Source organism: Bidens hawaiensis, unplaced genomic scaffold, assembly GCF_021521415.1.
Source record: "Bidens hawaiensis isolate Kalapana, Puna unplaced genomic scaffold, B.hawaiensis_p1.1 tig00002553_1, whole genome shotgun sequence".
Classification (NCBI taxonomy): Eukaryota; Viridiplantae; Streptophyta; class Magnoliopsida; order Asterales; family Asteraceae; genus Bidens; species Bidens hawaiensis.
In genome coordinates, this window is record NW_027491139.1 from 2834787 (window position 1) to 2859621 (window position 24835).

Genomic DNA, 24835 nt, shown 5'->3' on the forward strand with positions numbered 1-24835 from the left:
AAGTGAATATATTTATTAGGTGAATTTCATGTATTCCCTGTAAACTTACAAAATGTCATATAAATATCCAACCAAACTTCAAAGTATCAAATATATTCTTAATCAAAATATCATATATTATATGGGTGAAGAAGAGGGATGGAATATATAAAGGTTTGAGTTTTGGGTGAATTTGCAGTAAACATTGAGCTGCCCAATGTGACACCGACAAGGCCATCAAAAGCCTTACTGAACGAGCATGGTCGATCCATACCTTGGAAGAACCGCTAACAGTTATACAATCACCGTCACTCTTTTGTCTCAATGTTGCTGGACCGTCTGAGTTCTTGATCATGCCTCCTGGAAGCTCAACAACATCGTGGACGTTTATCCCATGGATGATTACATTCTTGACATCCATGAGGGTCAGACCTCCCTTGGTGATCTCAACTTTAGCACCTCGGCCGTCGATGGTCTTGTCGCTCTGCACCACAAGCTCCTGGGTCAAAGTGATCACCATGTCTTTTTCAAAGATGATCCACAAGGGTCTATTTTGGGTCACACCAAACCGGAGGGTGCCTTCCTTTGGGTTTTCAGCATCATCATCTGCTTCGCTCGTGACCCTGTAGACATCACTGCCTTTTCCGCCCGTGGTTCCCTTTGCAGCACCGGCCGCGCAATCGGCCAATACCTGTCGGTTGTCCGCCCAGTCGGCTTTGCACCTCCAACACTTGTCTATCAGATTGTCTGTGAACATCCACTTAGGCTCCTCCTTGTTGAGTCTCCCCTAAATATATATATCAAAGAATTTGTACACTTATACACACACACATGTGTGTATATATATATACACACAAGACAACGATGATCAATGTATATATAAAGGGTTGCTCCAAAATTAGTAAAATCAAACTAGATAGCTTACACGTCGACCTCTTCACTGGTGCGTACGGCTTTCACCAAAGTGACAAATGCTAAGGTTATAAGGATGACATGAAAATAATGTGAAAAGTGCAAGATTATAATATGTTTGAACTATTTATATATCATAAACATAGAACACATTTATAGATCAATTAGGGCGCACTTGACCCATGACTAACGAAAATATATTATTTATTTACAAATTGGACTGATGTTCAATGAGATACGTCTCAGCAATGCTTGTGTATAATGCAGCTCCAATGGGAAGAACATCTTCATCAAGAAAGAAATAAGGAGAGTGTGGGGAGTGGACTGAGCCAATAACTTCATTCCGTATTCCGATTCCAAACATAACTCCAGGGATGACTTGCTGATAGAAAGCAAAATCCTCACCGGCCATCACCTGCGGAGCTACCTTCACTCCAAGTGGACCAAGTAACATCGAGCCCACACGCTCCACGTGGCTGTTTAAGGTTTCATCGTTGATGGTCGCTGGATAAGGCGGGTATTCATCTTCTTCCATGTTCACCGAACCTTTACATCTATGAACACGCGCCTGTTCTTCAACCACCTAACACAAACCGCAATCCACTTGCATTTTAATGTTGCTTCTAAACTTTTACTGTAATTTGGAATATTCTAAACCTATTTGAAAATGTGTTAGACTATCTAGTTGTGTTACTACCTAGTATTTATATGATCATGTATGCTATCTTCTATTTGAGAAGTACCTACTTATATATGCACTAATGCACCCCTCTAATCTTGAGAAGTACCCTCCTCAGACCCTACCATAGCTTTGCTATTGGTGGGATATACTGAGTACGATGATGATGATGATGATGATGATGATGCACCCCTCTAATTAGCCATTTAGCCTATACTAATACTCAAGATTAGGGGGCGTAAACAAACCAAACGGCTTGTGAGCTACTAAAGATCGGCTTGTTAAAAGCTCGAACACAACCTAGCTTAAACCAGCCCGAGCTACTCGAGATCGGCTCGTTAAAAGCTTGATCAGATCATTAAAAGCCCGAGCCTAACAATAAGCTTGTTTAATAAACAAGTCTGGGCTTGAGCTTCACTTATCGAGCTCTAGCCGGTTTGCGAGCCTTAACGAGCCTATTTTTAATAAAAGTTTGTTTAACATATCTTAACATAGTTATTTTAATTATATATATTAAATTTAGTTAATAAATAATAAACAAGTTGAGCCCGAACCCGAGCCGAGTACGAGCTTGAAAAACAACTCACAAGCCGAAATCCTAAGCTTTAGCTCTCTATAAGTTAAACGAGCTGAGCTTGAGCCTAGAAAAGCTCAATCTCGGCCCGTTTACAACCCTAGTCAAGATTTTATTAAAAAAAATGCCAAACGTAATCAATGGTATATAATCGTTTCAAAAAGGGAACATTATAATAAGGTAAACAATGTGAAAATTTGACAAGTAAAAGATACCTCTTTTACTCTTTGCTGAAGATGTTGCAAGCCTTCGGTTGTAAGACTCCTGAGTGTTCCCCCGAATTCAACATATTCTGGAATAACATTAAACGCTCCACCGCCCTTAACATAAGTAACCGATAGCACCTACACTCACCAGAATTTCTCATTACTATGATTATTGATTGATTTTACACACATTTCAATATTAATTGAAACTACCTGACTTTGAAGAGGATCTAGTTCTCTGGAGATGAGTTGTTGCAAGGCCAAAACAGTAGCCGATGCAGCAAGTATGGGGTCCACAGCGTTGTGGGGTTCAGCAGCATGACCGCCTTTACCTTGTATTCGAGCCACAAAGAAGCATACAGCAGCCAACATTGGTCCTGGAAGGGTGGCAATGGTTCCTGTGGGAACTGTAAAGTCAACGTGCATTCCAAATATGGCCTCCGCACCACCAAGTGCACCCTCGTTTATCATATATGATGCACCCGCACCTCCCTCTTCTGCAGGTTGGAAAATCAGTCGAACCGTTCCCTTATATAATAAAAATAGTATAACGGTTAGCGCCTCACTAAATATTTCAAAACATGTTTTGTTCAAAATATCACAAGCAGGGATGACACCTAAATAAAATATAATAATAATAATAATAATAATAATAAACAGGTGTTGAATCTGCCAAAGACAAAAATACCCCTCTTAACATTATAAGATCAAAAGTATGTTCAATCACAGAAATTTTACTTCGCCACTCAAATCTTTAGGTTTCTTGATGCTGATCCCTGAGCTTTGTCGCTTAGGGGTGTGCATGAAACCGAATAAAATGACCCAAAACCGAAAAAACCAAACTGAAACAAAAACCAAAGGTTTGGCTTTTAGTTTTTGTAAAAACTGAACTTGGTTTCAGTTTTGCACGATACTGAAACTGAAAAAACAGAACCTATAGATTTTCTATTTTATGTTAATAATTAAGTAATTTATAATTTATAATAATTTAATAAATAGTCTAACCCAAATACTTTTTAATAATAATAATAATAAACTAATTATTAACTAACAAAAACATTTAGGCCCAAGTTCATTATTTTTGGCCAATTTTTTTTCGACCCAAAAGTTTCAAGCACAAATAGCAAAACCGACCCAAACCAAACCAGAAATCGAAACAACCAAAACCGGAAAAACCAAAAACCGAACAATTTTCAAAAACTCTGAAACCGAAATTTAGATTTGTGGTTCGATTAAGCCCAAAACCGACTCATTGGGTCCAGGTTTAGTTAGCTTATACAAGTCTGCCCTAATGACCAAATTCACTACAAATTTGAGAATCGTTACCGACTTTAATTGCTAATTATGTTAAGTTTTCTATTATTTTTGCTGTATATTTATTTAAAATAGTACTAATTTCTCATGGCATATCTAACTTATAGGAAAAGAAAGTATACCTTGAGATTGTCCTTTCTTTGGTTAAGTAATTTAGCAGCCCCAAGAAGCATGGTTGTGTGAGCATCATGCCCACACCCATGCATCAAACCTTCATTCTTACTCTTATGCTCCCAATCCACCAGCTCCTATATACACATACATATTTACTTAAAAAGGTTTTTTTATTTTAATTTGAAGCTAAAAATATTAAGGGATGGGATATGGTACAAATAAAATTAAGATATTAAACATACAAATAACTAATAACTAGTGTTTTGAACTAGATTAATTATGTCAGGGTTGCAAAAGTCGCTAGGTGGCCGACTGGGGAGTTGGGTGTACTCGGAGGTTTTGGATATTATATAGAAGTCGAATATCATAAATTAGTTTTTGGATATTATATAGAAGTCGAATATCATAAATTTACTAATATTTATAACAAAATAGGTAAAGATCAATATAAATAAGAGAAATACATTTTTAAATAATAAATTATTCTAAAAGTTGTTTGTCATTAAGTAAAAAAATGATAATTATTCTTTAATATTAAAGAAATACGAGTTATGTTTTATTTTTTTATGCCAAAAATCGGCTCAAGTTCACCGACTAGTTGCGATTCTGACTAAGGTTGACCACCTTTAGTCAATTCTTAGTAACTAGGCGGAATTAAAGAAACTCGCATTGGCGACATACCCTGTAGCGAGTACTCGGGGAGTACTCGGCCTTGGAAACCTACTTTACAACATTGAATTATGTTATAAAAATATATTACTGTAATAATAATTACACTAGTGTTAACATAATTACTCTAATTATTTGTACATTTCTCACGATAAAAATCATTTGTATTTGATCGGTACACAAATATAAAATAGCTACCTGTAAAGGAATTGCATCCATGTCAGCTCGAAGAGCAACAATCGGAGGAGACCCAGTGCCAATTTGAGCTACAAAACCTGTCTGGGCAACTGGGTATGTGTAACTAACGCCGAGGTTGTTGAGTTGGCTGCGAATAAGGTTGCTGGTGTTGTGTTCTTGGAACCTGAGTTCAGGGTACTCGTGGATTTGTCTTCTGATTGAAGTCAACCAGTTCTTGTCCTGTTTTGCTAGCCTTAAAACCTGTGTTCCGTAGTCTTCATCACAAGCAGAGGCCAAGACCAACAACAACAGCATCAGCATCAAGATCCGTAAAACCAACATCATCGGACAACAGCAGTGGGATAGGGTTTGTAGTTTCACTTGCACACATCACAAATTTCGTTCTTCTACAGGGAAGATAATCCATTCTTTTCTCACATCCTCAACTACCCACATTATATATAATATTTTAAACAATAAAATTTTGTTTTTTGTTATTGTTATTATTATTATTATTATTTGAACTCTCTTTTATATATTTACAAGTCAGTGTTAACCGGTTCGAATCCCTGATCACCATCTTAGAATTTTGTTTGTTGATCTCGTACACACATAGTTCATATTAAAACGTTTACGACGTTAAACCAACTGACACACCAGCGCAGTTGGCTGGTGTGTGTGTGTTACACTCTGGTCCGGCCTGAGGTCGCGGGTTCGAGTCCGGCCAGCGAGTTTTTTGGTATTTTTCTATTTTGAAGAAGAAGAAGAAGTTGCAAGTACAGGTGAAAAGACAAAAATGCCCTCACATGCTTCTCACGTGATGGGATTTAACAGAGTTTTTCTAACCCAGTTAGCGTAAAGGACATAACTTGTAGGAAAAAAAAGTTTAAAGTACACCGCCTGCAAGGAAACTTAGAAAAGGACACGAACCGTAATTCGTCTTATTTTAAAGGACAAAATTTGTAATTCTGTCTTAATTATTTGTAAAAGTTTTTTATTTATTTATTACTAAATCATTATCTGTTAGTGATTTGTACGTCGTAGCAACAACTAGAAACCTGAAAGGTCTAAACTCTAATGGCAAAAAGGAAAAAAATTAGACGAAAGTCATAAAAGCGATCAAACGTCAGGGACTATTTGATACTCGTCTCTCTATTTTATTTAATAACTAGTTTTTATCCTCCGTATTACAGGGGTTTTACATTATTCGATTATAATATTTATATATTTTTGGATTTTAATTTTATTTATTGTATAAAATATACTTAGTATTTGATGATGTAAGGGTTTCACAAATAAATGAGATGTTATAACCCGGTTTAAAAGCTATTTGGGTTTAACGAGACTCATGACCCGTTTATTTTTTACAATAAAATTGTTTTAATAATTATAAATAATATATATCTTTTTTTTAAATAAATCAGATATTATTTTTAGTATATCTCTACTTTATAGGATTTTTATATCAAATATTTGATGAGATTAATTTGTTATTTTAATTAGATGTTATAACTCGTTTAAGAAATATCTGGGTTTGGTGAGACTCATACCCGTGAATTCGGGTCAAATGTATGAGAAATTGAGAAGCCTTCATTTACAAATAATGCAATCCGGTGGCTTGAGAGAATATAGGGAGCAACCAGAGAAATTTTAAAGCTTTCGTTTATATATATTACTAGTTTTTATCCCTCGTATTTCGTTTATATATAATATAGATAGATACTTATAAATTTATCTATTATAATTTTTTTCTCATTTATAATATTGTTGGCTATTTTTTCGTAATTATTTTTTCTCTTAATATTTATTTCTAATAAAATTTTATTTAATCCATTCAAAAATTTCCGTTGTCTTGCTTTCGCTTGTGCATTCTTTCATGAATTAATGAATTATTGACTTACGTAAAAGAAGACACCAATCTTGATCTTAATGAAGATGTCGATAAACAGTCAAGGCATCATGTCATGTTGAATGCATACATTTAAGAGTATTTGCATTTATTGTAGACAAGACTCATTTGTTGTGTTTAATATGTGTGTTTATACATAAAGGAAGCACAAGGCAGTTGCACAAATGTAATAAATGTGAATGTACAATGCACCTAATATGTGACTGGCTTTATTTACATTAAATATTTAAATCATTTACATAACTCTACTTCTATACATTTAAACCTTGTATAGTCTTTACATATAACATATAAATAATAACTAATATTGTAACATTAACAAACTACGTATAAACTAGCTTTAATCATTGTTCTTTAATCTTTATAATATATGTACATTAGAGAATGAGAATATAAGAGTTGTAAGTCTTTAACTTAAACGAGAGATTTTATTTAGTTTTCATTTTACCTCCGGCGACTTGAGGTTTTGAATCCACGCCAATCATATGTAAATGAATAAATATACGAGACTTTTCATGACATCAGGAGTCTCTTCTGTTGCCAAATGCCACGCATGTCGCATGATTTCTGCTTGATCAATCACAATGATGAACGATGTTTCTAGTTAGAGAATCTACATTGTCAGTGAAACCAAGCCCTCTTTAAACTCAGCTTCAAGACTAGAATCACAAAGTTATTTCACATCCACACTTTGGAGCTGCAGTTTGATCACGTTATATTAACAATGACGCAAACGAGTCCAATGTCTCTCATGCTAGCATCTGTCTTCCTGTCGTCTTCAGCTAAGCAATCTGAATCAGAGGAGACTTGGATATAATACTTATAACAATAATACTAAATAAATAAATTGAAAAACGAAAGAAATACGAGAAATTACCGGTCACTTTGGATTGAAAGATAGTTTCTACTTGTAAGTGAATTGGTTGAGATGTTGTCTCATTAAGAGAATATAAATATGGAGCATGAAAAAGTTTTCATTGAAGAGATGATCAGCTTCCATTAAACTGCAGTTGAGATTGTGGGATCTTGATTATTATTGGTGTTGTGCTTCCTCCAAAGTTTTAAGTTTTTTTTCTCAAAAAATTTTAACTCTTCTTTTATTAATACATACACAACAATATATTTATATAAATAAATAAAAAACAAATACATTTCAAAGAGTCACACACTAAGCATAGTCTTTTTATGTAGATATGGAGTTCGTTCAGAAGAAAACCAACAAGTCACACACTAAGCATAGTCTTTTTTTTTCATATTAATGATATATTTTGGGATCCTTAAGCAAAGGAAAAACTTGGCCAGACGATGAAAAAAAGCCGATTTGTAATTTTATCTTGTCTGATGATGTTTATAACGCCCTAAACTATTTTAATAAATTTTCGGTTTTATATTGGCATTTCATAAATATAAACAATACGGTGTTTATCCAATCCAGTCTATTTGGCTAGCCAATTTTGTTAGACTATGTGTACTAATTTAATTAAAAGTTAAGAACGTCGTGCCAGATCACTATCATGTAGACATGGGGATTCTCACCAACTTTTCACTCAAAAACGCGTAATATTTTAACTAAAAAAAATAATATTTGTGAATCTTTTTTTTATAAAAATGTGAGTGGGATAAATTTGATTGGTTGGAAAAAAAAAACCTTGACCCCACACTTCCTACCCCTCCGCACGTTAACCGCTTAACTCCCCAGAGGGCTCTTTACATCTTGGCACCTAAGTAAAATGAGTCCGCAGACTTTGGCGTATACGATAAGAAAGAGATGGCTTGGAGCGCCACCCCACAACAGCCTGCCTTAGCGGTTGTGATTACGAAATGCCACAATGATCAGAGCCTCCAACGTTATGACGTTCGCACAGTAGCTCTCGGTTATCGTTAAAATAAGAGATGATATATTTCTTATTCACCACCCTAGACCTCAAAAGGCGGACAAACAACCAAACTTGTATAGCTCGTGGGTACGGTCCATGACCCGCAAAACGTGAAGACGATGGGCTTTGGGTTACAAACTTAAGGGAATTACTCATGAAGGAAAGAACCTATGCACCTGGATCGGGTGCTTGATAAAGAAACACGTCATATCTTACGGTTTAAGTAACATAGAAACCAGTTAACAAAACAATAAGACTAGCCCGCGCATTGGAACCAATTCCATATCCAAGTCTTGGAGCCTATTTGGATAATTGAGCACAAAGGTTAAGCGATAGATCCTTTGAACAAGCTCAAATCAGTTACATGGGTGCGAAAATAGTCTATAACAGCAAGCATAGACAACTCCCCTGACGATAATCGACATAATAATTGAACAAAAGTCAAAAGTAAAAATAAGTAATACAGTAGGAAGGACATTTGCAATTCAAAACACAAAAATACCTACAAACTTTAATTTTAAACAGTATATAATTAAACATTGCTCTCTAGCTTCCAATGCACGCTCGACGATACATTATTTTTCTGAACGCATATCCTACATAGAAGTGTCGCCCCACAATTTAGTTCGATATTAAGAATAGTAGACGTGTATTACTAATAGCAATCAGAGGTTTACGCGCCTGCATCACCTGTAAAGTTATTCAACGTCTTCCACGTCGACCTGCACCACCAGCCTTATTACCAGGAGTGCGAGCAAATTGCATCCTTAGGATGGCGGAATCTCGGTCATGCTCGTCGAACTTATAACCTGCAAAATGGATTTTTGACTATTTTACACCACACTTTCTAATCACAGGGAATAGTGTTAGGTCTAGCAAGCGGTTTTGTTGCAAAGCCAACACCAAAGCTCTCCGACTGTTAGCCGTCCTCGTAAAAATACAAGATTTTGTATTTATAGCACGAACACAACTTGAGGCGCTATCAATAAGATATCAGAGTGCCAAGTAGAATATAATTGCTCTATCGTATTTGTTTTCAGCGAGCAAAGAGTCTGTTCATACGAGGTAGTCTATATGGATTTATGAGGCGTTTGAATTGATTATAATGCTATTTATAATATACTAATTTAATACAAGTAGATTGGAGAATAGAATCTGTCAAAAGAGCAGGGACCTAAAATAACTAATATGTGGTAGACAGGAAAGGAAATGGAATTCAACTCCATTCCTTTGCTGTGTTCTGTTTGGTTACTGAATGCAAATGATTTTAGAATTTGCAGCAGGAACAATAATTGAAGAAGAAAAACGTAGCATAAGCAGATTGAACCTTTGATAGAAGCAGGAGGCCCGATATTTCAGACGTAAAGGGTACTTTTGTCAAAAAAAAATAACATTCCAATGAAACCATAGAGATTCGACAGAGCTTACAAAGGGATATTGTAAATCCTTCATTCGATGGTGACCCTTTTCTGGGATTGGCAGTACCTAAAACGAATAAAGAAAACGTATACCTATACCCTTTGGCAACATACTGATTTGTATGAACGCCCCGTACAGGAAACTTCGGTGAGGTAACTCATTAAGACACTCGTAAAGACGTCCAAACGGTAATACACATATCGTTATTTATGTAGCGCTTTTGCATTATTTTAGAATACTAGACAGTTAATCTGCCTCTAAATATAGCCGCAACTACCATTTGAGTTAAAAACTAGCATACTGCTTTGGAGCAGTATGCACTTCCAAAAAATAAAAACCAGCCAACTTATACGATGAAAAAAACATAAAATTGCAGATACAAATAAAGTTAAAAAAACAAATGTACCTTTTAGTGCATCTTTTGCAGTAGCTGCCTCGGCGGGACTCTCAAAATCAACAAAACAGAGCATAAACGGATCCCCGCTCGACTGTAAAACCCCAAACATCACAGAATTAGTTGACTCTTAGTAAATGCCTACAAAGCCCTTGCATTAATCACTTGACTCTACAAAGAAACATAGTCTTACATGTCTGGATCCCTTGGGCACAAGTCGAACTTCTTTATAGCCGACAAAAGGACGAAATATATCTGCCAAACTTAAGTAAAGGAACCAAACCAATACAAAAACACATAAACTGCAGCACACGCAATCACAGAAAAACAAAGGATACGAGACACCTCTCTGCGCGAACAGTCTGAAGGCAAGCCCTCAACAAAGAGCGTACTGCTAGCATCAGAAGGCAAAGGTATTTCAGGCCTCATGCCTAAAAGCCCTGCATCCCCAACTTTTCTAGTTTCGGGTGGGCCCATACCCATCAGGCTGCGGTTTCCAAGGTCCCCGCTATACGGTGGGAAGTGCTGAAAGAACATATTATCATATAAGAATTAAAAATTTACACGTGTGGTTATCTATATTCTATCATGGTGAGACATACCGATCCGTGTAGGTAAGATGCAGCAATGGTATCAGAATCTTTAAGCCCCCCCAGGTAAGTTCCTCGCGCATCCGCGTTAGCAAGGTAGCTTGGAAAGTCACGGCCGCCGGAAACATCTGTCGTGTTAATCAAATTAGGACACAAGATAGAAACACAAAAGCAACTATCTTGGAAAGGTTATAGAGGTATAATGCATATGCAACAACAAGCATACCCTAAAGTTCCTTAACCCTAATCCTACGTCTCCATAATGTTCTGTCCTTTGGTCTAATCCGCCTTAAAACAAATATATATTTAAAAAAGATAATAATAAAACCCTAAGATGAATTAGATGTTAGTAGTACCGTAATCAGGGCGTGGGCGCTTGCCGGCGAGTGAATGAAGTGGCGGCTGATGCTGATGCCTAGCTTCAGCGTATTTCCAGTACGAATCGGTCATCTTATGATCAAACTGAATTCAGATGCAAAGAAACAAAGAAAGGCGGCTAGCTCTTTCGTAGGTTAGGTTTTGACCTTGTTTCTCAACGGAGATAGATGAGATGGGTTCGGAATCAAATATATAATATTATAATACAAAATAAACAATATATATATATATATATATATATATATATATATATATATATATATGATGTAAGATAAACAAAGATCTCGAAACAAACTTTTGGTTTGGGCTGAGAGAGACCCAATACAAACAGGCTTTGGGGTTCTTTTCTTGGTTTTTACTTTAACTTCAATTTATCTATATTTATTTATATTATTAAGAAACTGATGGACGAAAGGGTAATTTCACAATTAAAGAACGAGGACGGAAAAAGTAATTTCGTAATAACTTGTTAGAGCTTTGGGTGCAAGTCGATAAAGCTTCAAATCAGTTTGTAATGACATTTTAATCCTTTGGCATGTAGAAGGTTTCAATCCTTTTAAAACAGGTCCGATGTTTAAATTCCCACCTTGAATCAATAAATACTCGTGGCGATATTAATAATCGGTTCCATATTCTTCAACTAAACCTCCTTCAATTGATTCATTTATCATTAAATCGGTTTCCAATGGTTTGATAATCATCTATTTCGTTCTCAACTGTTTATAAACCGATTAAGGATTGAACAATTCTTGATCATGTGGGTGATCTTTGGCTAGTTTTCTCTCTCTTTCAATCATTCACAATCAAGCAGTCACCAACCCATCCGATTTATTCCAGGTACGGTCCCTGCAATTGAGAATTTGTTGTTCAAGTTATGCTATTTAATTTGAAATTTTGTACTTCAATTGTGAATCATTATTCAAACTATTGATTTTGTATGATCTAAAGTTTGATTTTGAGTGGCTTGCATGCATACTTTAGACAAAAAAAATTCATGGTGAATTTGGATTCCTTTTGATATGTTAGGAATGCACTGCGTTATATCACTCTTGAAAATCCATTTTACATGATACATTGCAGCAATTATAGCAGAAGGAAAAGAACTCGGTAACCGGCTCCAGTACATTATTCAAACTATTTCATTTTAATTAGAGTGTAGAGCAAATCGGAAACCAAACTGATTTTATATAAAGTGGGTATAATCTAAGAACACAAGCATGTTGGGAGATTTGAAAAAGCATTTTTATGCTTCGTACTTAACGGGTCCTGTTAACATATTTGCTAGCTGGTTTTGGTCTTTTCTTTTTTGTATATGATGCAAAGCCCAGAAATTATTTAGTCGTTCATTTGATATGAAAAGAAAACGCATGATAGCTCAATTTAAACATTTAATCATCTTCAAATTGGGTATTTAAGATTATTGATTTTGTGCTAAACATGATTTTAATCTGCCAACCAAGAAGTCATTTATGAAGACCATTGTTGCTGTGTTTGTGAAGTTTTGATCTAAGTAAAGTTCAGGTTTGTTTCTAACAATACTCTTTTTTGAAGTATATGTGAAGTGAATCGTAGTGACTTGAAATTATTAACTCTAGGAGTTAATTATTTGAGTGTCATTTTTTATACATGTAATCAACTTGACATGTTAACTACTTAACCCAACCAAAGTTGTTTAGATTATACCGAAACTCATAAATTACACGTCATTAAAATTGCACACCCTTGGTTTTCTAGACTGGTTTCTGAGTTGGTATCCTGGATATGGAAAACATGTTAATTGTTAATATTGTTTAGATGTATAAAAAATGGTGGGACAACATTGTTCTTCTCTTGATATATTGATCTGCAATTGGTTGGGTGAAAAATTTGTTGAACTCATGTTTTTTTAATTTTTTTTAACACAATTACTATTGTGTTAATAATGGTAATCATTTATTTATTTCCTATGTATTTAAGGGGGAATGCATATTGTTTGACTTTTTCTTTTGAGGCCAATCTTATTACATTCTCAAAACTAAATACAATGTTAACCTGTATTGTTTGACTTGAAATGTAGTTCACTTATGTAATTTGGCTATATGTCAAATACCCTAAATGCCCTTATGCTATAGATCGTTAACTGGTATTCTTATGACCACTTTGGCAATAAAAAGGAAAACCAAAGGAAAGAAGGTTGCATTTTTAATTGGCTTTGGCTTTTGAGGTCAATTTTGTTACATAAAATAAATACCATGGTCAACTGTATATTTAACTAATTGTTAGACTTGAATTGAAACATAGTTTTCTAATATCATGACACTAAATGGTTTGTGCTTTTGTGGTCATCTGTTGTTTTCGTGCTCCTCAGGTTTTTTGCTGTTGTAGACACGGCAATTTCAAAGAGTTTTCGGCATCGGTCTCCAACAACTGTGACTGTTTCTGCAAGTCAATCAACTGCTTGAGGATTTTTAATTTCTTCGTTCGCCTTAAGATTTTTGTGGAGTTGTGAGCGAGAAACCAAATCAATTTGTAACGGCGAGAGTTTATTGGGTATTGCAGTAAATTGAATTCATTTTATACTTGTAAATTTTTTTTAGTTGGGTATTCTTCATGGTTAGAGAGTTATGATTATTTACTTTGTTTTTGTTAAAACGAAAGGTTCCTCTTTATAAAAATAATTTATTAAACAGCATGAAAATGTCCAAGTGCAAACTTGTTTACTTTGATGCTTGAAATTGTTTTATGCATTCACGAGTGTTCCTTATGATTTAAGAAGAAAATTTGAAGATTATATGGCACCAATCATATGGAGTGGTAGACAAAAGGTTAAATGTTAGCTAACCCATAATCCGAATCTGCCTGACCTGACCTGACCCGACCCCTTTGCCAAGCCTACTGTTCCAACTGGTTCTATGGATATAACAGGTAACATATACGTCATTGCTAACACCCTCATATGACCCGCCATGAAGTGCGGGCTCCGCCTTACCAAGCAATATAAATTTGGCCCTAACCATAACACCAATCTTCACACAAATGCTAGATGCTATTCGATTACAACTTCTATATATCACGTTACCAAAACTACATCACATCACGACGTTTTAGGAAAGGAATGTCGTTGGTCCGGGACCAGGGAACATATGAAGAAACCAATCCCTCATAAAACGGTAAGTACAAAGCTCCATTAGACACGCTCATCTTAAGTATGTCTACACACCATTTTGATTCGCGCATTTAACAAGGTATCAATGAAAAAACAAAACCCACACACACAAAGCATTGTGTGTAAAGAAAACTCATACACCTCAAGCAACACAAACACGACATCTGCTCCGACGAAGGATTCAACAAGCAAAATGTCCAAAAGGACCAAACCCTGTTACACTCACAACATATTTCACTACTCATGATTTAACTACAAATTATACAATTTGTTTTTATTAACAAAAATAACATTGTTGGTTCTCAACACCTAGACCCACCAGCAACACAACAAACAAAGAAGGCAATAACATTGCATGTATTGGCGCACCACACCCACCTGTAACCATCATACCAACATGCCCAAGTAATGAAAACGATTGAGATGATGTATGGTAGGCAGCCAATACGCAAACCGTCATCCAGGCCTGCAAAGCTTACAACACCAATTGATCCTCTTTTGCAATACTTATAGAATTAATTAATATTTAGTATCCACTTCGGCATCACAACTATAATAGCGTGTATAATAAGTGCTTATATCCCTAGCAGAAGTGCCAAACCCTGTAACACAACTCATGCGTAGTGTTGGTTTTAAAATAATATCGTTCCTTGACGTTATTACTAATTTAATAAATGACATGTCTTGTTATATTAGTAACTACATGGATTGTTGCACTTTTATCTTATGTTTGTTATTGTTATTTTGAATATTTACCTTATGAACCAAAACCTTATTCTCAATGCTGTGTTGATTTACGCTCATCAATCCAAATCTTATTATGAATCCAAAGGTTGTGTTGTGATGCTTTAAATGCAAATAAGTGGTTTATTAATTCACTCTCATGTGTTATTACGTTGATTTGGTCTCACCAATCCAAACCTTGTTATGCATACAAACGTTGTCTTGTGATACTTCAGATGCAAATAAGTGGTTGATCTATTCACTTTCATGCCAAGCCTATCAAAGAGCCTTGATTACAAGAAAATTTTGAATTATCTAAGCGGCCTATCATTCATCTGTCACTCAAAAAATTTGTGTGATTAACAACAATAACAATATATACAAATCCTTATGGGCACACCACACATGGACATATTTGGACCGTTATGATTCACTTCTAACATGTTATTATGTGATGTCTAAATATACTTAATCACATTTAAATGGTGTTGATTGTTTAAACGATTTCATGATAATTTAAGCTTTTACTAGGTTGCAATATCCTTGTTAAATAAAAAATGTTCTCGGTCTTTACTCAACATGACATTTTGTTCATGTAGCAATGTTATATCCACGCTCACACATTTACCATTAGCAGTTGGATATTCATGAAAACAGTTTTTTTTTAGTTGCTTCCGGTTCAGAGGTGGCAATATGAGTAGATTGGGTTGGATATGGGTTATGGGTTAGAATGCGTATGGGTCAGGATAGATTTTTAAAATAAAGAGTTAAGATGTGTATGAGTCAAGAAAGGTAAAGTTAATCCATCTTGACCCAAGTAAATGTTAAAATACAAAGAGTTTCAAAAACCCCTTAAAAAAATTCAAATTAATTAATACAAAAATAATAACTCAAAATATAAATAAAAAACGCAAAATGTAAAATAACTACGTTATAACTTGATTATGAGTTATAAACTTACAACTTAACGTAAAATCATAAAGTTACAACCATTATTTTCAAAATTGAGTTGCTTCTAAACTTTAAAGAGTAACAAATATGGATACATTTGATTTTTTTAATTATGAAACATAAAATATATACGTCACAATGCATCTGCACAACCAAATCACGTATGTCCATCAGTATACTCTTTTTACAACTAGTTGGTCGATAACTTTGTGGCTTTAGTTTGAACTTTTATTTATTTTCCTAATTAAATTTCAACTATTGCTACCCAACAATTAACACACATTTACTTTATTAACAAATATTTCACAAAACACATGTATCTAATATATATGCATATGCCAATATTTTAGTGCGCACTCCCGCACAAAAGACAACATCCAACAAACTATATGTGCATGCAGCAATGCACTCGCGTTGATAATCCATTACACGCCACATGCAAACCAATACGAAGAGATAATTTGTGTGAACCCGCAGCAACGCGCGGGCACTTATGCTAGTTTTATTTTACGTATAATACGCTAAACACGAGCAAATTAAGACCTTTGTATTAAGAGATTTACAATTTCCAAGCATATGGTACAAGTATAACAAAGGACAAAGTTGTCTTTTAAACACAATCTACACACGTCCATTTGATTTCAACAAATATAATTACAAGTTTGGTACCTCAACTATAGTCCAATTTTGTTGATTTAAGAAATAATTACAACTTTCATCTCTCATGTTAACCCAAGTTTTACTCTAACTTTATTCTTTTTGGTTTTCTTGTTATATCTTTTATAAAAACTTGATTAAAACTAAATCTGAACATATCAATTTAACGAGCTTATTTTTATAGGCGTGTTAATATAAAAAAATTTTAAAACAGATAAACGGCTTAAATTGTAAAAATCATTAATGCATGGATATAAGCATGAATGTACAAGTTAGTTTTACGACTAAAAATTAATTACAAGTATAGTACATCGACTTTACTCAAATTTTATAATTTTAAGGATTACTTATAACTTTGACCCCTCATGTTTATATAAATATTATTTGTGTGTAACTTTGATAATAATCACCCTTATGCAGGGATTTTATTAATATAAGCAAGAAACTATTGGAAAAGATTAAATACAAATATGAGAATGATACAACGGAAGAGATTTGTTTATCATAAAATTTTCAATTTAGTATTCATCCAAATAAGTGAATAACATGTCATCTTTCTTAGACTTGCGTCTACTGAGCAACGCCTTGAGTAGACGTTTACTTTCGTTTGGTGGTTGATCAGTTTCTCTATGCGTGTCTCTATGACTGTAAACGCGCATTGAAACTGATTTCTGATACTGCAGAACCTACAACACAAACAAACCATTGTGTCAAAAAGAAACTTCATATTTTTTGAATTTAGAAAATTTGACCTCGAAAGTCAAAGTGTGTGCATTACCCTTTGCCTACGGGGATTGGGAGTTTTGGGTCTCGACCTGGGCGTGGTTGGCCTACTAGACAAAGACCCCGTACGCAACAGGGGAAATCGGAGTGGTGATACTGATCTCTTATCTGCTTCATCATACATATTACATCAATAAGGATTTACATTTGAAGCTCATTATTAATAAGATGCTAGTGTTTGGTTAAACTGAAACATATTCCGGTTTCAAAAAAACACATCCAAACAAAATAATCTGCAAAAGATATATCGAATGCATTCATACCTAAATCTTTTGGGGTCCCTGCGCCAGCGAAGGCAAATGACTCAGGTTGCTGTGTAGAAGGAGACGGTGACCGCCCTTTTCTACATTTTTTTATATCAGTTTAATCTTCAAGATTAACAATTCGAGTGCATAAAAACAAAAAAAATCAAACATTTACCTAAACGAAGATGGCGGGGTTTCTCTAATTGTAGCTCGAACGGCTGCGTACACAAAACAGACCTATAAACACATTTGATCATATATAAGCATTTTAAACGATTGAATCGTTTTACCGTTCTTAAATTCATGCCAGTCGTCTTTATCTTCCAAACTATACCCTTGGTACTTTGATTTGGTTCTAATGCCACCTTGCATGGTCTCTCCAACTGAAGTTTGACTTCATTATTAGATTACAAAATTTACAACTATCTCTTTTCATAACTTAAAAGAATTAGAAGAAAGCCAAAACAAAAAATAAAATAAAAGGTTACCAGGCAAGATGTATCTTTTATGGTGCTTGGGGGTATTTATTATTGCTGATTGCTCGGCAAGACCTTCGTGATCAAAACACCCCTGGGATGTTCCTAGTCTCTGGAATAACAATGTCAAAAAATCATACACGAAAAGATGGCAACTTAATATTTTATATATACCTGTTGAATGCATGAAACTCGAAGCTCGGTTTGAGAAAATTCATCCACTTCTTGGCCTAACATATCATTGAGTTTACATGACACAGCGCCTAAATGGTCGACTGTATTGACAAGAGCTTTGATGGCATAATCTTTTATTGTATCAACCACTCTGCAGACAGGGTGGAGTTACTAATTATTTGATTCAGTCATTCAGATAATTACAACCAAGTATGAGCGTATGACTCACAGTCGCTTTTGGTCGTCGTTAGTGTAAGATAACTCAAAATATTCGGCAGCCGCATACAGTTGTTTTCTCAGATTCTTCAAATCCTGAAACAAAATCAAGCATACAAAAAATGAGAGTTTTATCAACCCATGAGCCCCAAGAACATGAAATGATGAATACCTTGAGACTGTCGGAAAACTGCAAGCTTTGTTGCATAGCCATTTCATCATAGTTTGCCGGTTTCGGCAATGTCTCCATTTCTTGAAACAAACAAAAATATAGATTGTAAGTACTAAGTAAGAAAGAACCTAGGAAAACAAAACATATGATGCGTTGCTTCTGATGGTGTCTAGGCTTCTAACATTAAGATTCAACAAAATTCTCAAACCAATACATATAAGTTACTAAAACATGATCACTATGAACATAACTAGTAACATAAACCGACACGAATAAAACCCCTCTTACTTGATTATTGGGACCAATGCCAGCAGCAAGAGAATTAGAATTAGAAACAGATGTTTGTTTACTTTTGACAATGAAAAATATATATAGATTAGTACATTAAGCAGAGAATATAAAAATACAAATTTGACTAAACAAGAAGACAACAATAATTTAGGCGGTGAATATGGAAGTGAAGATTGGAGTGATAAAGAGGGCCGGGCCGGGGTGGCACAAAAAGTCCACGCAATTTATTAATTAATAGCTTGAAAACGTTAATGGGATACCATTATTTAGGCCATAATGTACGATGTAATAGAGAAGTCGGATTCACGTTGCCATTTTTATAATACCTTTATAATAAAAATATATTAAAGATATATATAGTGTTTTTCATTTTAGTAACTTTTGTATAATACTAGCTGGGCTCGTTTAGCCTCACAAGCTATATATATCAAGTTCGATGTATGAACCTCGGGTTCATCTTCTAAACAGCCTTTGATTTAAGCTTAAGCTTAAACTTGACTTGATTTTGTTTAAACTTAATTCGAATTAAGCTTTTCAATGAATGATATTAAAGTCTGTTAGGAGGAGAGTATACATCAATAATTTTAAGGGGTAGCTGTTGCAATAAATACAAAGGTAAGGGGGCCTTGCAGAACTATCAAGAAGCATACCCCACCAAAGTATAAAGCCACTATTCTTGCCTAAATTTGTATTATAAACTAATTAATTCATATGTGATATTCTGTTTATGCGTGTTAAATAATAAAATACAAATGTTTGTTTTATGGCTGATTATGGATAATCATATCTTTAACTTGTGAATGACAAAACTCACTCTTTTACATGTTATAAGACTATTCATGTGGATAAGGTGTATTGATTTCATTTTCTATACAACTCTAAATTTATACGATTTATTTAGATAATGATTGTCAATTTAGCATATTTGATCCTATTTATGCCAACTTATGCTTTGTAAAGGGCAAACACACTCATTTAAAAGTTATCCAAATTTAACCTTATAATATTTGGTCCAAGACGGTTTTAGAAATCGTCAGGTGTTACCTTAGACAATATAAAGTAATTCGAGTAATTGGTATAATGTCTTCTTACTTGGACCTCCCTCATTTCATGTGTGTGTTTTTTAATTGGCAGGCTTAGACTTATCTTGAGGGTACTTAACATTTTATGTAATAAATTTCATGTGCATGAAAATTATTATTTACACTTTTACAGTTTGTAAAATCATTTACATATTCGTTTGATGCTTTATTAAAATCAACATTTTAATAGGTGAGTCGCTTTTATATCATTTCAATATCTTATATTAATGAGAAAACTAGAACGCGTTTAATTATTAAATTGAATCGTGTTTGATTTTTATAATCTATATTAAGTGCGCATATATAAATACAATTTTTTCCTGACCAACAAAAACAAACTTTCATAAAACAAAACAATATATAAATACAGCTGATTTTAAGAATTTGATGAAATGCATTATTTTAGCATTAGTTTCGAATTAGGATAAATAATAAAAGTTGCCAGGTCTTATTAGTGTTTGTGAACTCTTTTACATCATTTTACTAGAATCATTAATTTAGTTTCTTTGTAAGTTTAAACTCGTTTAGTATTTTGTGTTGTAAGCTTTTAAAATCACCATTTTCACAAAATTCATTTGTTTTTTGTTCTTTTTGCAAACATGTTAACAAATAACAACCAAGCATGTAAAATGAAAACCAAGTCATAAAACCTAAATGGATGAATTTGTAATTCAACACGAAATATCATCCTGGTCTTTATAAAGACTAATGTAACCGATGCATGAACCTCGTAACGTAACCAACAACATGCACGTAACTGCAGGCTACTTATTTGGAGCGCTGGTTTGAGCTCATACGTGGCCAGGTTATACGTGTTACGTGGCACTAAACACGCATTTTATGACCATGGTACGCGTAACCAACATTTAAAAATGTGTAATATACGTTGCACACGTAACTGACTCATGTACGCGTGAAACTAGTGCCGAAGCCAGAAACAAAGCTAAAATTCACAACAAATTAAATAAAAAATCCATTTTTGACGTGAAACCCGTTCTAACCCGACATGTTCTAACACGAATCCGTTCTAACCCAACACCTTTCAACCAAAACCCGTCCGGACCCGAGCCAAAATAACAGTTCTTTTATTCGACCTGCTCCAACCTTGTGACCCCAACCTGACAGCCATCTTCGTCATCAACTCATTTATTCGACCCCTAAAAAACCAAAGACAGATTCTTCAACACTCAAAATCCTTATATTTTTGTTTTCTTCAATCACACAAAACATTTCTTCCAAAAATCCCATCTTTACAATCAAACCCATTTCGCCCAGCTTCCAAACCCCAACAATTTCCCGTCAAACACCAATCTTTAACCTTCATCGACCGCCATGGCCGCTGCTGCTGCTCTGAGATCAAACGCATCCAAAGCCACCGCCTCTTTATCATCATCACTCTCCAAATTCAGATGCTTTCATATTAACAATTCAACCCACCACCGAATACCCAATTCCCATTTCACTTCTTCAATTCCCAACAAATTACATCCCCACAATCACAGTCACCACCAATCTTTCAAACCCTTTTCACTCTCCGGTGAACTTATTATTATTAACAATAACAGGACTCTTGTTAATCTTGCTGCTGGTGGGGGTGATGAGTATGGGGACCCACCTGAGGTTTGGCAACCTCCGGGCGGCGGGGCTGCTCCTCGGGAGGTTCTGGTATCCGGGTCGGGTTCCGGAGAAGGGAGTTGGGGCGGGGCGGGTTTGGGTAATAGTTTCCCAACTCCTAAAGAGATTTGTAAAGGGCTTGATAAGTTTGTCATTGGTCAACAAAGAGCCAAAAAGGTTAATGCTTTTTAAGAAGTATGTTTTTAAGATATTGGTTATTATGTTATGTCATTTGCTGTAATAAGTTTGTATGCAATGATACAGGTGCTTGCAGTGGCAGTTTACAATCACTACAAGAGGATTTCCGGTGACGGTTCACAGAAGTAAGCGTCGTTTGTTCTTGTTTTAGTTGGTCGTTTGATTCTTTGAGCTGCATACTTGTGTGTTAAGTTTGCGATTAGTTGTTATGCCTTTAGATGTAGAAGATATTTTTTGTTAGGTTTAGCGCGAGGTTGTGTGATTAAGGGGTGTTTTCATGTGCATTTTGTAAATAGAATCGGATATCTGTTGTGAGAAAATGTGGTGTTTCAAGTTAACTTTTGATTGTTTTATAAATTCTAATGTTAATGTAAATAATGGATAGAATAAGTTTATGCAAGCAATTTGAGTCTTAAGCTTTGGTAGGTTTGATGCAGACTGTATCAAACTGATAAACATACCGAAGTTGCAGTTATTAGATAATCACTTTATGCAAGTTAAATGCGCCTGATATATGCTATTAAACTTGCAAAGTTAGGCCTTTGAGGAATGGCGAGACAAACGCCATGGATGATGATGATGATGGTGTAGAACTTGAGAAAAGTAACATTCTTCTAATGGGACCAACGGGTTCAGGTATTCTTTCATCTTCCAATGTGATTATTCAAGCATTCTTTGGATTCGTATTTTAACCTATGTACTTGTTATTAATTTGAAAACAGGGAAGACGCTACTTGCGAAAACACTTGCACGCTTAGTGAATGTTCCTTTTGTTATTGCAGACGCCACTACACTTACTCAGGCACGTTTTTATTCATATTTGGCATTTTGCTTGTTTGGTATTTCATGCCAATAAACCTTAAGTAATTTGCAGGCGGGATACGTTGGGGAAGACGTGGATTCCATTCTATACAAGCTTCTTACCGTATGTGCCTTGTATACATGGTATTACATACAATGCACAATTTAGACATCTGATCAGTTGTTATTAAACTACATATTTTAGGTTGCTGACTATAACGTAGCAGCTGCCCAGCAGGGCATTGTGTATATTGATGAAGTTGACAAGATTACAAAGAAGGTCCTTTTGTAATTATTTATTATAATATTGAACTTCATTATATGTTACAGCTATTAATATCTTAATTTCATTATTTTCACAGGCTGAGAGTGTAAACATTAGCAGAGATGTATCCGGTGAGGGTGTGCAGCAGGCATTATTAAAAATGCTAGAAGGCACGGTGCGTCGTTATATTATTAGTCTATTATTCTTCGTTTATAGAGAATAAATTATTTAAAATAATTGACCTCGGATTCAGGTAGTCAATGTCCCTGAGAAAGGTGCGCGGAAACGTCCTAGAGGAGACAACATTCAGGTAAATTGAGCCGACTCTGTTGTGCAATTTCTGGTTTTTGTATCTAATGATAAGTGTATTTGTTATAGATTGATACCAAAGATATCCTGTTTATTTGTGGAGGGGCTTTTATAGATTTGGAAAAAACCATTTCAGAAAGGTATTTGTTAGTTAGTAACACTTTTTTTTTTGTTTTATGAATTAGAGATAAAGGGTAGTTTTGGTTGTTTCAGACGGCAGGATTCTTCTATCGGATTTGGTGCACCTGTTCGTGCAAACATGAGAACCGGAGGTGTTACAACTGCTGCTGTAACTTCAACCTTATTGGAGACCGTAAGTTATCACAAACCAGTTTGATGTTAAATTTAGCATCCTATATTAACGGTGTTAATATTTGTTTTTCAGGTTGAAAGTAGTGATCTTATTGCGTATGGTCTGATACCTGAATTCGTTGGACGGTTTCCAATTCTTGTAAATTTATTAGCTCTTACAGAGAATCAACTTGTCCAGGTATATTTTCATTCTTAAGACTATTTTGTCCATTTTTAATGTTAAATTATGATTGCTATAACAATAATAGCCCGAGGAGCAATAATGTGTTATGTTGTAGGTATTTACAGAGCCGAAGAACGCGTTAGGCAAACAATACAAGAAGTTATTTAAGATGAATGGAGTAAGTCTTTCTCTTTTCCTCGTCATTTCCATTTCAACGCATTTACTAATGTAATGTAATGAAATGAAACGTCTTTTTACAGGTTAAACTACATTATACAGAAAACGCTTTGAGATTAATTGCAAGAAAAGCAATAACTAAGAACACGGGTGCTCGAGGATTGAGGGCGTTACTAGAGAACATATTGATGGACTCCATGTATGAGGTTTGTAACTTTTGTCTATTTGTTCAATTATATGCGTTAATTAGTTAATAATAGTGTGGCGTGGTAAATGATTTTTGAATATGTTGCAGATTCCTGATGTGAGAAGCGGTAAAGATATTATAGAAGCTGTGGTGGTTGACGAGGAGGCTGTCGGTTGTGGGGCTAAAATCCTCCATGGTGAGGGTGCATTTGAGTCTTATCTGTCACAACATCATAATGTAAAAGATGTGGCGGCAGATGGCGGAGCTGAGGCTGAGGAGACGGAAACAGAGGCGGAGTTGCCTTCTATTGCTGCTTTGTAAATCACAGGGAGATGGTATTTATTTTATGTATGTATAGACTATAGATAATGTGTACTAATCTATAAGCTCTAATGAGGAACAATCATTTAATAAGTAAAAGTAATGTGAAAACATAGTATATTATATTAAGTACATGGAAGCATGGATGGTTATTTTATTAAAAGAAACAATAAATATGAAATTATGGGTGAAAGTAGGATGGAGTAAGGATCCTAAATGTTAAGCTGTTGAAGATAACATTATGTAATAGTTGTAAAGAGTGTACACCAAGGATTGATGTTGCCCACCCTTAAATTTGTTAATCATTCCATTTTTGCTTTCAAACTCAACCAAAGATTACTTTAATCATATGGAACTTTTAATATTTATGGATGAAATGATT

The 24835-nt window shown here is 34.8% G+C and overlaps 3 protein-coding genes and 2 pseudogenes across 4 annotated transcripts; 1 reads left to right on the top strand and 4 right to left on the bottom strand.

Annotated features, from left to right (window-relative positions):
* Nucleotides 1–110: 110 nt before the first annotated feature.
* Nucleotides 111–1075, bottom strand: LOC143620294 (pectate lyase 2 pseudogene; annotated as a pseudogene).
* Nucleotides 991–5041, bottom strand: LOC143620392 (IAA-amino acid hydrolase ILR1-like 3). Its single transcript, XM_077092100.1, has 5 exons — nucleotides 4646–5041; nucleotides 3787–3912; nucleotides 2564–2878; nucleotides 2360–2488; nucleotides 991–1474 (listed from the first exon to the last, which is right to left on the bottom strand). The coding sequence occupies exons 1-5, from the start codon at nucleotides 4967–4969 to the stop codon at nucleotides 1100–1102; spliced, it is 1269 nt and encodes a 422-aa protein (XP_076948215.1). The 5' UTR covers nucleotides 4970–5041; the 3' UTR covers nucleotides 991–1099.
* A 3753-nt stretch (nucleotides 5042–8794) lies between these two features.
* LOC143620393 (RNA-binding protein 2-like) lies at nucleotides 8795–11267 on the bottom strand. The gene is made up of 7 exons (XM_077092101.1): nucleotides 11170–11267; nucleotides 10826–10941; nucleotides 10562–10748; nucleotides 10417–10478; nucleotides 10236–10317; nucleotides 9101–9219; nucleotides 8795–9006 (listed from the first exon to the last, which is right to left on the bottom strand). Exons 1-6 carry the CDS (start codon nucleotides 11261–11263, stop codon nucleotides 9113–9115), a joined length of 648 nt encoding a protein of 215 aa, XP_076948216.1. The 5' UTR covers nucleotides 11264–11267; the 3' UTR covers nucleotides 8795–9006; nucleotides 9101–9112.
* Nucleotides 11268–17185: 5918 nt separating this feature from the next.
* Nucleotides 17186–19096, bottom strand: LOC143620214 (protein ABIL2-like; annotated as a pseudogene). Its single transcript, XR_013151306.1, has 10 exons — nucleotides 19022–19096; nucleotides 18734–18813; nucleotides 18575–18657; nucleotides 18346–18496; nucleotides 18184–18283; nucleotides 17986–18078; nucleotides 17871–17913; nucleotides 17714–17793; nucleotides 17371–17558; nucleotides 17186–17338 (listed from the first exon to the last, which is right to left on the bottom strand). The product of XR_013151306.1 is annotated as a protein ABIL2-like (transcript).
* A 2190-nt stretch (nucleotides 19097–21286) lies between these two features.
* LOC143620395 (CLP protease regulatory subunit CLPX1, mitochondrial-like) lies at nucleotides 21287–24552 on the top strand. Its single transcript, XM_077092102.1, has 14 exons — nucleotides 21287–21897; nucleotides 21985–22043; nucleotides 22457–22554; nucleotides 22641–22720; nucleotides 22793–22843; nucleotides 22925–22999; nucleotides 23082–23159; nucleotides 23238–23294; nucleotides 23363–23433; nucleotides 23507–23606; nucleotides 23679–23783; nucleotides 23884–23946; nucleotides 24029–24151; nucleotides 24241–24552. The coding sequence occupies exons 1-14, from the start codon at nucleotides 21439–21441 to the stop codon at nucleotides 24451–24453; spliced, it is 1632 nt and encodes a 543-aa protein (XP_076948217.1). The 5' UTR covers nucleotides 21287–21438; the 3' UTR covers nucleotides 24454–24552.
* Nucleotides 24553–24835: the final 283 nt, after the last annotated feature.

Excerpts from the sequence above, each read along its gene's own strand:
- LOC143620393 (XM_077092101.1), bottom strand. The coding sequence starts at position 11,263 with ATGACCGATTCGTACTGGAAATACGCTGAAGCTAGGCATCAGCATCAG. Across the intron at positions 10,942-11,169 it reads GCGCCCACGCCCTGATTACG|ATGTTTCCGGCGGCCGTGAC; the intron begins GTACTACTAACA and ends TTAACACGACAG. Across the intron at positions 10,479-10,561 it reads TTCGCGCAGAGAGGTGTCTC|ATATATTTCGTCCTTTTGTC; the intron begins GTATCCTTTGTT and ends TAAGTTTGGCAG.
- LOC143620395 (XM_077092102.1), top strand. The coding sequence starts at position 21,439 with ATGGCCGCTGCTGCTGCTCTGAGATCAAACGCATCCAAAGCCACCGCC. Across the intron at positions 23,000-23,081 it reads TTGACAAGATTACAAAGAAG|GCTGAGAGTGTAAACATTAG; the intron begins GTCCTTTTGTAA and ends TTATTTTCACAG. Across the intron at positions 23,607-23,678 it reads CTTCAACCTTATTGGAGACC|GTTGAAAGTAGTGATCTTAT; the intron begins GTAAGTTATCAC and ends TTTGTTTTTCAG.
- LOC143620392 (XM_077092100.1), bottom strand. The coding sequence starts at position 4,969 with ATGATGTTGGTTTTACGGATCTTGATGCTGATGCTGTTGTTGTTGGTC. Across the intron at positions 3,913-4,645 it reads TGGATGCAATTCCTTTACAG|GAGCTGGTGGATTGGGAGCA; the intron begins GTAGCTATTTTA and ends ATGTGTATATAG. Across the intron at positions 2,489-2,563 it reads TAGATCCTCTTCAAAGTCAG|GTGCTATCGGTTACTTATGT; the intron begins GTAGTTTCAATT and ends TGGTGAGTGTAG.